Here is a 13,372-nt window from a genome sequence, read left to right on the forward strand (position 1 = left end):
CTCAAGAACCATGAAGTGCTGAAACAAAAATGGAAGCTTAGTTGTTTGGGGGAGAAATTATGTTCTTGATAGTATTACTACAAAATCATTTAAGACAAACATTTAGTAGGTATCAATCATGAGCCAGACATGGTGACTTTCTTTCCAAAGTAAAGTATTTCATGAAAGAAAGTAGCTCTTTCAACAGGAGGAATGGGAGGAGAAAAAAAAAAAACAAAAAACAACAACAGAAGAACATAGGCTCAAACTGAGAGTTGGACCACAGTATCACCTCTATCAGTAACTCACTGAGAAACCTTAAGGAAGAGTGTGGGATGAAGTCAGGGATTTTCGGGACTGCACAGGTGACTTACACAGGTGGAATATATTAAAAATTAGTATTTGTAATGCTGATGCATAGGAGCACATGTACCCCAATGTTCATAGCAGCACTCTCAACAATAGCTAAAACATGGAAAGAGCCTAAGTGTCCATCAACGGATGAATGGATCAAGAAGATGTGGTTTATCTANTTGGTGAGTAGGGGAGGGACAGAGAGAGAAGAAGACAAAGAATCCGAAGCAGGCTCTAGGCTCTGAGCTATCAGCACAGAGCCCGACGCAGTGCCCGAACTCACAAACTATGAGATAGTGACCTGAGCCAAAGTCAGACAGGAAACCAACTGAGCCACTCAGGCGCCCCTATTTATCAGAACTTTTAAAAGACATGGAGTATTGAGGGTGTTATGTTATGCTGAGCGAAATAAGTCAGGCAGAGAAGGACAAATATCATGTTTGCACGTATAGGAGGATTAGGAGGAACTTAACTGAGGACCATGGGGGAGAAGAAGGGGGGAAATGGTGGGGGAGAGGGAGAGAGAGAGGCAAACCATGAGAGACTCTTGAATGCTGAGAAACAAACTGAGGACTGATGGATGTGGGGGGGACGGGGGGAGGGGCATGGAGGAGGGTGGGGATGTGGGGATGAGCACTGGGTGTTATATGGAAACCAATTTGACAATAAACTATTTGTAAAAAAAAAAATTATTTGTATTATTTTCTGTCTAAAAAACAAGAAGTTAACAATAGTAATATTTAATATAGGAATGAAGAGTAATAAAAATATATTAGATACATATTTATAGATATACATACACAAATTTTTATGCATATATATATATATACCAAATAAGATGTCAATGACCAGATTAGCTGATTTCCAAAATCACTTTGCTCTAAAGTTCTGATTCTATATTATTCAAAGTACTTTAGTTTCTCTTAAATCATATTTAAAAATCATATCCTATCTATAATAACATAAACTTCCCCATACACAACAAAATTTAATCTTACAAAGATATGAAAAAGTAGACATTTTATTATTTAAATGCATCCTAGCCCTACCAACACACCCTACTTACCTGATGAAGCAGGTTCTCTCTGTATTACATGATGCCAGTTGGCATGACTCTCTCTTCCTTTTAGCTCATTCAAGAGATGGGCAAAGGGATAATCTGAGAGCCCTGTGTTGGTGAGATTAATGACAAACTTAAAGTCTGGATTCTCTCTAGGAAAATTTTCAGAATTCTTTTAATTTTACTAATTTGTATAGCCATTAATTGGTTTAGTTTGTTGATAACCATATATATTTTTGTTTATATCTATATTTTATTGTATAATTATTTTAAGAATTAACAACATAACAATATTAATATCAACAATATACATTGTTGACAACAATATATGTATTTTAGTTAATAACTATATTTTATTTTTTAATTCTTTTAAGGGACGGGTTTATAAACTAAACATTTAACTCACAGCATTATATAACTGGTATAAAAGCTACTCACTTTGTGTGTCCAGGTGATAGCAAGTTAAGAGTCTTGCTGTGCATAGTAATATGGGTAAATAGATCAAAAGGTGAAAACCAGTCCATTAAAATGACAGCTGTGGGGCTCCTGAGTGGCTTAGTGGGTTAAGCATACAATCCATGATTTTGGCTTGGGTCATAATCTCAGGTTCATGGGATTGAGCCCCATATAGGGCTCTGTGCTGGCAGCGTGGAGCCTGATTGGGATTTTCTTTCTCCCACTTTCTCTACTCCCTCCACCCTGTGCACATGTTCCCTCTCTCCCTCCCTCTCTCTCTTTCTCTCTCTGTCTGTCTGTCTCTCTCTCTCAAAATAAGTAAATATTTTTTTTAAATAACAGCTTTCACAATAATGTAAATATATTTACTACTACTAAACTGCATGTTTAAAAATCAAATGTTCAATTTTATGTTTTATACCAATCAAAAAATAAAAGACAATGACTGAAATAATATATTTTATAATGAGTGTTTCTAGTTATAAATTTCATTACTTTTTAGTTTTATTTTTTTAATATCTAAGTAGCTTTAATAGAGTTTCCTTCACCTCCCCCTACCCCGAAGCTTTCCACATTAAGAAACAACCCAAAACAAGAGCAAACAAATTTACGACAGGGGAATAATGGTCATTTTTTTGTTGGTTGAAATTGAAAATATAATCATCTGAAATAGCATTTTAACTATGGAATATGAAATATCTTAGGCATTATTGTATTACTCTAAGTAGACATACATAATAAATGCCATTCTTACAAATCATAGTTTCAAAACGTGAAGCATACATCACCAGATGGTCATTTTATAAACAAGTATAAGCAATTATAGTGCTCCTTCCTCATTCTGATCAATATTTGCTTATAAATAATGACAGAATGCAAAAGTAGAAATATGAATTTTCAACTGTTCCTTGTTTCAGTTAAGCTGCTTCTCTTTCATTCTGTGTATCACAATTCATAGAATGCAAAGAAGAGGGTAAGACGTTAGCACATATCTCTAAAAACCTCCAAAAAGGTTGCTGAGTTTCTAATTATGAAAGAAACTAATATAGCCTCATTAAAAGAAGCAAACAGTATTTTTTTTTTAATCACTCATTAATTCTTTTCTCCAAACTTGCCCTTCTAAAGGCAGTCACAGTTAAACTTGTTAGGTATGTTTCTATCAAAATACACTTCTTTATATAAATAACATAACATAACATAACATTATAATGTTATATAACTTAGTTTTTAACCTATTATATAATAGATATTCTCCCATGTCAGTACATATTAACCAGCCCCTTTTGATGAATGTTTAGGCTATTTCCAATTTTTCAATAAAATTAATGCTGCATTGCACATCTTGGTTCACATATGCATTCTTACACAGTTTTGTAGACAAATACTCATAAGTGGAACTTCTATCTCAAGAGATATACAAATTTTTAAAAAGATATACAAATTTAAATTTTTGTTAAATTTGTTAAAATTACAAAATTGCTTCTCAAAAAATCCTAGTTCAAACACCTATGGCTAGTGTATGAGAGTTACAGAATGGAGTGTGAAAATTGTTGGTAATGTATGTCTTTAAATTACTTTTCTAATAGTAGTTTTCAATATGAGATGGTCTATTTTTATTTTAACTCATAGGAAAGTCAAGTAGGTGAGTAGGGCATTTTGAGTAATTGCTCTGGGAACTGAAACTTATTGCCCCCTCTCCTCCCAGTAAGCACTATGAACTAAACAAATGAGTTAACTAACTATTGTTACTACCTGTAGAGAAGTATATATTTTGACATAAAGACACATTAAATATCTGCATTTTTCTTGTAGATTTCAGATTTCCTATACCCACTTTCTGATGTCCATCGCTTTAATACCATGTTTTTAATTTTTTTGTTTTATTTATTTATTTAAAATTTAAAAAAATGTTTTATTTATTTCTAGGAGAGAGAGAGAGACAGCGTGAGCAGGGGAGGGTCAGAGAGAGAGGGAGACACAGAATCTGAAGCAGGCTCCAGGCTCTGAGCTGGCTGTCTGCACAGGGCCCGATGAGGGGCTTGAACCCACAAACCGCGAGATCATGACCCAAGAGTAAGTGGGACGCTTAACCGACTAAGCCACCAAGGCGCCCCTTATTTATTTAAATTTTAAATGTTTTATTCATTTTTGAGAGAGAGATAGAGACAGCATGATCAGAGGAGGGTCAGAGAGAGAGGGAGACACAGAATCTGAAGCAGGCTCCAGGCTCTGAGCTGTCAGCACAGAGCCCAACGCTGGGCTCAAACCCACGAACAGTGAGATCATGACCTGAGCTGAAGTCAGACGCCCAACAAACTGAGCCACCCAGGTGCCCCAATACCATGTTTTGTTAAAAACAATTCTCTTCTGGAGGTTTCAAGACGGGATGCCAAAATGTATTACTCCATATGCACTTGAATCTATATCAAACATACAGTTGCTAGTTCATTCCTAATAGTGTAATATGGCCTTTTTCCTTGGAGAAAAATGCCTTTTCCAAACCTTCTATTCTAGAATAAATATTAACATACTAATATCACCTCACATTAACATATACTTTTAGAGTTTACAAACCTCTTTCATTAATATTATTCCATTTCATTTTCACAAAGTATGGTAACTGGGAAAGTATTATTATCTCCACTTAATAGATGAAACAGGTCACACAGTCACGAAGTAGTAGAACTGAGACTAGTAGGGCACTGAACTTTCTGCACCCTCTGTTGCCTCTTCCATGTGTATAAGAACAGCTTATTCCTTTTGCAGAAATTTTACTCCATCGTGGTAAATTCACTCCTAAATTCACCTCCTAAAGTCCCTTTAGAACAAGGTAAAATATAAATTTAAAAAAGAGGGGGAAAAACCTGCAAAAAAAGAAAGTATCCTTCTCATTTTTGGTAATTTTACTACTACCCTTCTGAAGGAAGTCATTGTTTCTACTTTTAGGTAAATTGCACCTAAACATGCGTTCTGTGGCATTGTAATAAATATGTGTGATCAATTCTAAGACCAGGACAATTTAAAACTGAAACCTTGGGGCACCTGGGTGGCTCAGTTGGTTGAGCGTCTGGCTTTGGCTCAAGTCATGATCTCATGGTTCGTGGGTTTGAGCCCTGTGTCAGGCTCTGTGCTGACAGCTTAGAGCCTGAAGCCTGTCTTTGGATTCTGTGTTTCCCTCTCTCTCTGACCCTCCCCTGCTCACTCTGTCTCTCTCTCAAAAATAAATAAAACATTAAAAAAACCTGTAACCTCAATTCTGCAAGTAGATCATACCAAATGCTAATCACACAATATAAGTTTCATTGCATTTCTTATTCACATTCATCTTATTTCGTTTTCATATTTATCATATATAGGTTTCATTGTATTTTTCCCTACAACCATAAAGTCACAGGACTAATCTATTTCAGATTTTATTTTCTTATTATAAGGATAATTGCTGATCATCTACTGGCTGATCCACAAATAAGGTGGTTTAGTAAAGAAATGAGCCTTGTCATTTTGAAAAAAAATGATTATTTAAAAAGATTGTTTTCCTTTCTTGATCCATAATGTCAATAACAGCAGATTCCAGTTTCCTTCTTAAGATTATGAGCATCATTTCTTGTGTTTCCTTTAGATGTAAAGAAGGATCTGAACATTCTTAGTACCTTTTCTGATCTTTATCTTCAAGAGGGCCATCTCCATGCAGTAGAACAAATACTGCTCTGAGTATCTGGAGAACTGGACTCTAAGGTAGGCTGTATACTGAGTGTGAACTTGGGCAATATCCTTAGCTCCAAAATGAGAGGATGTATTAGTTCTAGACTATCATCCCTAGGGTCCATTTTAGCTCTAGCAGTATCACTGTAAAACCTATTAAGCAACATTTGTTGAGACAAGGCATTCTAGTGTATAGACAACACTGTGGGACTCTTTGTGGATACCTAAATAATGATTTCTCTTCTGGGAGGAAACGTTTCAACAATTGTGAAATACTAACAAGCACTATGGCCCAAATCAGGAAGCATCCTGTGAGGTGGTTCAGGCCGTTAGGATTTGAGGTATTATTAGGTAACAATTTCAGGGGCAGAGTACCTAAATGTTACAATATATACTGTTTAAACACATGAGAAGAAAAACGAAGTTAAACAAGAATTTGCGGCCAAAATAGAAACAAATAGGAGCACCTGGGTTAGTTAGTCGATTAGGCCTCCAACTTCTATTGAGGTCATGATTTCACAGCTCATGGGTTCTGCCCCCAATGGGGTCTGTGCTGACAGCTCCGAGCATGGAGCCTGCTTCAGATTCTGTCTGTCTGTCCGTCTCTCTGTCTCTCCCCAGCTCGCGCTCTGTCTCTCTAACATAAAATAAACATTAATTTAAAAAATTTAAAATAGAAACAAATAAAATAATCGTAAATTTCTCCGGCAAATGCAACTCAATCCCTACATTTCACCTACATAAACCTAGGCCTTAGGTGTTTGTGCAGGTCAAGGTGGAAGTTTTTCTACGCGACTCCGCAACATCGCTGGGGAGGAATAGAAAACAGCTATTTATGTCATTCAAATCCAACCCAATAGAAACTGTCCTCGCACCAGCCAGCGAGCATCTTTAACACATTAGGTCTCTTTTGCGGCCTCCACCTCCGGTTCAGGCCTGCAAAGTGGCTGACCACACTCGCGGTGGCTAGGCAACGGTCGGAGCATTCCCCGCGGCGTCAGCCCCGCCTCTTGAGGTGCTTCCCCCGCCCTGCGCCTCGAATCCCCTCCTCTCATTGGCTAGCGACATATCAGAGGTGGGCGGGGGAAATGCGTTAGGTAATGAGCTCACTTCCGGCCAGGGAGCGCGCGGGTTGATTCGTCCTTCCTCAGCCGCGGGTGCTCGCAGCTCGGAAATGGCGGGTAAGTTCCCGGGAAAAGTTTACCAAGGGGAGGGGGCGGGCAGGTTTAGGAAAGAACGCCGAGACCGTGGTGACAGTGCCCGCCTGGAACTTTCGGGCTCCAGCCTGGGTTCCAGAAGACGTGCTTCAGCCTGGAAGCACGGAACTCTCAACACAGCTCCCTGTCGGCCGAGGTTCGTGCCCCCACCCCAACTACTCGGGGTTCTGCGGCTTCTGTGAAGAACTCGGCCCCTGCGGAGGGCCGAAGAAGCCAGGGGAAAGCGTCGCGATTTGGGCTTGTAGGGTGCCAGATGCCTTGAGGCCTGTTAATCTCTTCGTCGTCCCCCCCTCCCCCCGCTGCCACAGCCACTGTAGTCTGGTTCTGTTCCCGCCAGCAGTTTTTAATGTTCAGATCCTCCTCTTCCAGGTCTCCTTCCACCTTCCCCTTACAGTCAACTTCAGAGCTAGCGCATTTCAGCTTTGCCCTGTGCTAGGGCTCTCACTTGAACCTTGACTTCTTAATCTTTTTTTTTTTTTTCATCTCTCGCGCTTAATATTTCTAGGCTCGATTTAGATTTCCTTTGAGAAAGAAGTTCTCGCATTCTTCCTTCATCTGAACTTCTCTTAGTAGTCTATACTGTAACTCTCTATTCTGTTTTCTTTATTGAGTCTCTTTAGTTTACAGCATATAATGACTAATACTTGCCGGTTTTTTATATGTATTAAGCCTATTTTGGTGTGGTTTTCCAATTACATATTTTTTTAAGTGAGGGGCAGTTTCTACTTTTATCTTTTCCCAGTGCCTTCATAGTGGTCTTACTACAGTTTTCTGAATGTGCTGGATAGATAGGCTATCACATGAACTCTACAGATATTTAAGGAAGGACTGTTCTAGGTGGTGACCATGGGATTTTGGGGGTACACTGATGCTGTAAAAGAGGGGGGACCATATGTATTATGTATGGTGTACATATAGTAGGAATTAGACCTAAATTTGAATCTCTGCTTCACTACTTAATAGTTGGGTGCTGTTAAGCAATTAAACCTCTTTTCTTTCTCAGCATGAGCTTTTGAATATGAAATAGGGCTGATATAGTATCTGCTTTTCTAAGAGATTGTGGAGATTAAGATAAAATATGATTTCACAAGTTAAATTTTGTTGCTTGTGTTGTATATAATTCCCTTGAAGTGGGTTCTGTTGTCTCAGTTTTACAGATTAGGGTTTGAGGAGCCAAGTAATGTGCTCTAGTTCTAGTTCACAGATCCAGTAAGTGGTGAAGACTGGATTTGATTCTAGGAATTCTGACTCCAGACCGTTAATCTGTAGTACCTCAAATGCCCCCCGGTTTCTGTGTATGATGTTTTAACCACTTGTTAAAGTTCATGGCCTGTCACTGTACCTTTCTTTTGTTTCTGCTAATGACTTTTTTCCTGATTTCTTACAAATTTTTATGTTCCTTTTGTCAGGAGATTTATATCTTTGCTTGACAGTTTACCTTGATAATGATTGTTATCATTTTTAATTATTTGTTACATGCATTGATGGGTGGCCAAGTTATAATAAAACCATTTGGTTGCCAGTAGCTCATAGTTTATGACTTTATACACATAAGGTTAAAAAAAAACTGGAATGCAGTGAAAATTTTCTTTTCTAACCTTATTCCCATTCCTTCTCTCTTATCTTAGAGATAGATAACCGTGGTTACTAGTTTCTTGTCTATCCTTCCTGAGATAATGTATGCATTATCAGTTGATGGTTTTTTAACAGTTGATATAGAGTACCCTGGGTAGAATTTTTCCAGTATTAGAGATGAAATGATATTGTAATTATCAAAGGATATTCTCACTTTGTTTCTTGGTGGAGCAGTGGCACCCTTTTTATATTCTAAAAAGCTGCTTAGCTATAAATCCTAGCAGGTAGTATATATTAGTACTAAATATAAAGAAAGGTCAAGAGTCTGTCATATTAATTTTCAGTAAAGCAAGCCTAGGTCATACGCTTCTATCTCACAAGTGATATTTTTCTTGTTTGTTTTTTAATGAGGCAGTCATACTCAGTACATTTATTTAGGAGTATGTAGGCCTTTACTTTTATGATCTATTAGCATGTTTTAAATCTTAACTTTTATTCTACCTCTAATAAGAACTCTCTTTGTAAGGTTGACTATTTAAACCACTTCCAACGAGACCTTTTAAAAACTTTCCCTTAGGATTTGGTGCTATGGAGAAATTTTTGGTTGAGTACAAGAGTGCAGTGGAGAAGAAGCTGGCAGAGTACAAATGTAATACCAACACAGCAATTGAACTAAAATTAGGTATGTATGCTATTTCCAAGTGGTATTATATATGTACTGCGTGTTCATATAGCATCTTTTTTTTTTAACTTGAAGTAGAATTTTACATAAGAGGAATTGTTCATGTAAATGATTCGTTTTCTGCATGTATTGAACACATTCTGATTTTATTCAGTCTTGATTTATGTTATGGAGTGGGTAGATGTTTAGGAAGTGGCAGAGTGTGGCAAATAAGAAGTACAGTATAGCAAAAAATGATAGATGTGAATGTTCACAGCCTCTTAAAAACATTTATCTTTACATTTTTCTTATAAAAATAGTAGACAGTAAGTGTTGGTGGATGTGGAAAAACACTCGTATTGCTGATAGGAACTACTTTGGAAAACAGTTTGGGAAGTTCTTAAAAAGTTAGATGTACTATATGACCCAGCAACTCTACTCCTAGGTATCTATCTACTCAAGAGAAATGAAAACGTATGTCCAGGGTTGCCTGGGCAGCTCAGTCAGTTAAGTGTCCAACTTCAACTCAGGTCATGGTCACACGGTTTGTAAGTTTGCGCCCTGCATCAGGCTTGGTGCTGACAGCTCAGAGCCTGGAGCCTGCTTCAGATTCTGTGTCTCCCTCTTTCTCTGCCGTCCCCTGGGTGCACTGTCTCTCTCAAAAATAAATAAACATTTTTTAAAAATTTTAAAAAGAGGGGTGCCTGGGGGGCTCATTCGGTTAAGCATCTGACTTTGGCTCAGGTCATAATCTCATGGTTTGTGGGTTTGAGCCCCATGTCGGGCTCTGTGCTGGCAGCTAGCTCAGAGCCTGGAGCCTGCTTCAGATTCTGTGTCTCCCTCTCTGACCCTCCCCTGCTCATGCTGTATCTCTCTCTCTCTCTCTCAGAAATAAATAAAACATTAAAAAAATTTTTTTTAATAAAAAATAAAAAATTTTAAGAAAGAAAACATATGTCCATACAAAAACTAGTATATCAGTATTTATAGCAGTGTTATTCACAGTAGCCCAAAAATGGAAACAATTCAGATCTCCATCAGCTGGTAAATGAATAAACAAGTAGAATGTATCTATGGATGGAATTCTGCTAGACAGTAAAAAGGAGTAAAGATCTGATACATACTATACAACATGAGAGAACTCAAAAACATTCCAAGTAAAAGAAAAAAATCAGACAAGAAAAGGTAACATACATTATGGTTATATATATATATATATATATATGTGAATGTTTGGAAAAGGCAAATCCATAGACAGAAAGTACAATGGTAGTTGTCAGGCTGGGTATACAGAGAGAATGGCTGCAGATGGGCATGAGATTTCTTTTGGGGACAATGGCAGTGTTTTAAAATTAGATTGTGACAGTGGTCACACAATTCTAAATTTACTAAAAATTTATTGAATTTTATGCTTAAAACAAGTGTTATTGTTATGTAAATTATACTTCAATAAAGCTATTTTAAAAATTGTTACATGCTCATGAATTCTGGTTCCATCACATTTCATACTTGAATATCCTTACAGTGAAGTTAATAGTACTTACTTTTATAGTGGTTGTAAACATTAAATGTGAAGTTAAGTGCATAAACATACTGACTTTTAGAAATTCTCAATAAATATTAGCTTCCATTAATTTAAAACAGTAGAAACATAACAAAAATATAAAGAAAGTGTTCCTCACTACAGAGATAGTACTTACCTAGATCTTTTTTCTTGTGCGTACACAGATTTATTTTTCTAAAGCCAGGATCCTGTTGCAAGGATGTAAGTACTTGTTTTCCATAGTGGTTACTCCATCTTGCATTCGTGCCAACAGTGCACGTAGGTTCCAGTTTCGCTACATCCTTGCCAACACTTGTTATTTTCTGTGGGTTTTTTACTGTATTTTTTTACCTGTCTTTTTTAATTTGACAATTAAAACTGAATTTTGATTCTAAGAAAAGTATATCCTTTGTAGCTAAGTGAATCAGCCCTTATTTTATCCTGTATTGCAAATATGTGTTTTTGTCATGTCTTACAAAAAGGCCCTCCTACTCTAAGATTATAAAGTTTATCCATTGTTTCTTTTCATAGTTTTTGGGTTTTTCTTTTTTAAGTGGAAACTTTGACACTTTCTTGCTATAAGGCATGAGGTAGGAATCCTGCTTTGCTTTCTCAGATGAGTTAGCTAATTATCTACTTGCCACTTTGTCTTTTCATGAGTGATTTAAAATTTCTCTTTTAACATACTAAAGTAGCATAAAAATCGTATATCTTTTGTCCTTGTGCCATTTGTGTAATGCTGTTAATAAATGTTATGATCAATATATGATGTGTCTAAGCCCCCACTTGTTATTCTTTAAGAGTTTTCCCTAAGTTTTTTCTAATTCTGATGTTCTTCTAGATGAACATTTTATCAAGTTTGAAAAGACTTTTTGTTGATTTTTTTGTTTTGTTTTGTTTTTACTTGAGATCCTGTTAAATCAGGTTTAACTTAGGTACAATCAGCATCCTTACATTGTTGAGTTTTTCCTTTTTTAAAAAATTTTTTTAATGTTTTTTAAAATTTATTTTTGAGAGAAAGAGAGACAGCATGAGCAGGAGAGGGACAGAAAGAGAGGGAGACACAGAATCCGAAGACAGGCTCCAGGCTCTGAGTTAGCTATAAGCACAGAGCCCGATGTGGGGCTTGAACCCACAAACTGCGAGATCATGACTGGGCTGAAGCTGGACGCCCAACTGACTGAGCCACCCAGGCTCCCCAAGTTTGTCCTTTTTAATGGCAAGAATATTTTTCAGGATGCCTGTGTCACTTAGTTGGTTAAGGATCCGACTTGGCTCAGGTCATCATCTCATGGTTTGTGAGTTGAAGCCTTACTGCTGTCAGCACAGAGCTCGCTTGGAATTCTTGGTCTCCCTTTCTCTGCCCCCCATCCCACCCCACCCCGTGCATGTGTGAGGAAGGGGCATACCATCTCTCTTTCTCTCTCCCCCAAAAAGAAATAAAACTAGGGGCACCTGGGTGGCTCAGTCAATTATGCATACACCCTCAGCTCAGGTCATTATCATGCAGTTCGTGAGTTTGAGCCTCATGTTGGGTTCTGTGCAGACAGCCTGGAGCTTGCTTCAGATTCTCTCTCTCTCTCCCTCTCTCTCTCTCTCTCTCTGACCTTCCCCTGCTTGTGCTCTATCTCTCTCTGTCTCTCAAAAATAAACTTTAAACAAAAAAATTAAAAAAATAAACATTAAAAAATGTAAAAAAAGGAATATCTTTCTATTTATTTGGGTCTTTTTATGTCTATTTTTTAAAGACTTTTAAACTTTATAGATGGTAAACATTTCTTATTAGGTTTATTCCCAGGTATTTCATCCAAGTTGTTGCTATTACAAATGAGATCTTCTCTTTCACTATGTTTTCTGTCTTTATTGATAATGTGTGAGAAAACTGTGGAAAATAATTTTTAATATATATTTTTCCCCATTTTAAAATTCAAGTTACTTAACTCAGGTTCTACACGTACACAACAGAACTAAAACTGACTGGGTTATTTGGTCATTCTAATCCCTTACAGTTGTAATAACTTGCAACTTCAATCCAACCTTCCTCCCTCCCTCTTTGATTTCAGCCTGCCTGTCTCATTTCCCTCCCCTTCCACCTTGTCGGACATATGGTTATTGAAATGTATGTTTCAGGCATTGTGCTAGACACATGGGATAACTTTAACTCTTGACTGCATACCCATAATTCCATTAACTTTTATCCTGAGATTCTTCCTCTTGTAGAAGCCCTGTTCACTTTGTGTGTGAGGGATTGACAGATCCTTTTTTTTAAGAGGGTTGGAGCTTTGGGGTAGATTACTGTACAAAGAGTGAATCTTTTTTTCTATGTTTCTCTTTAACCATTTTTATCTGTACAATTAAGTAGCTTTAATTGCATTCACGATATTGTGTGACCATTAGGTTATCTTTTTCAAAATTTTGTCATCACCCCAAACAAACTTTGTGCCTGTTAGGCAGTAAATCCCCATTTACTTTTCCCCTCCCACTCTTGGTAACCTCTAATCAACTTTCTGTTTTCTATGTATTTATCTGTTCTAGATATTTTGTTTAAGTGGTATCACAGCAGTATTTGTCCTTTTCTGTGTGGCTTATTTTACTTAGCATAACGTTTTCAATTTATTTCACTTAGCAGATATTTCATGTTGTAGCATGTATCAGGACTTCATTCCTGTTCATGGCTGAATAATTGTCTATTGTGTATATGTACCACATTTTGTTTATCCATCTGTTCATGGACATTTGGGTCTTCTTTTTTTAAGTTTATTATTTTGAGAGCAAAAGAGAGAATTCCAAGTAGGTTCTGTAGTGTCAGTGTGGAACCTGATGTG

The 13,372-nt window shown here is 37.1% G+C and overlaps 1 protein-coding gene across 1 annotated transcript in view; it reads left to right on the top strand.

The window, feature by feature from the left end:
• The first annotated feature begins 5,838 nt into the window (after positions 1 to 5,838).
• The window catches only part of HAT1 (histone acetyltransferase 1), a 60,348-nt gene continuing 52,814 nt past the window's right edge, over positions 5,839 to 13,372 (top strand). Inside the window, exons 1-3 of the mRNA XM_039239218.1 lie at positions 5,839 to 5,892; positions 6,522 to 6,732; positions 8,921 to 9,025. Coding sequence (XP_039095149.1) covers positions 5,839 to 5,892; positions 6,522 to 6,732; positions 8,921 to 9,025 — 370 coding nt within the window. The remainder of the gene's footprint in view (positions 5,893 to 6,521; positions 6,733 to 8,920; positions 9,026 to 13,372) is intronic.

Source organism: Hyaena hyaena, unplaced genomic scaffold (assembly GCF_003009895.1).
Source record: "Hyaena hyaena isolate Hyena2069 unplaced genomic scaffold, ASM300989v1 scaffold_154, whole genome shotgun sequence".
NCBI lineage: Eukaryota > Metazoa > Chordata > Mammalia > Carnivora > Hyaenidae > Hyaena > Hyaena hyaena.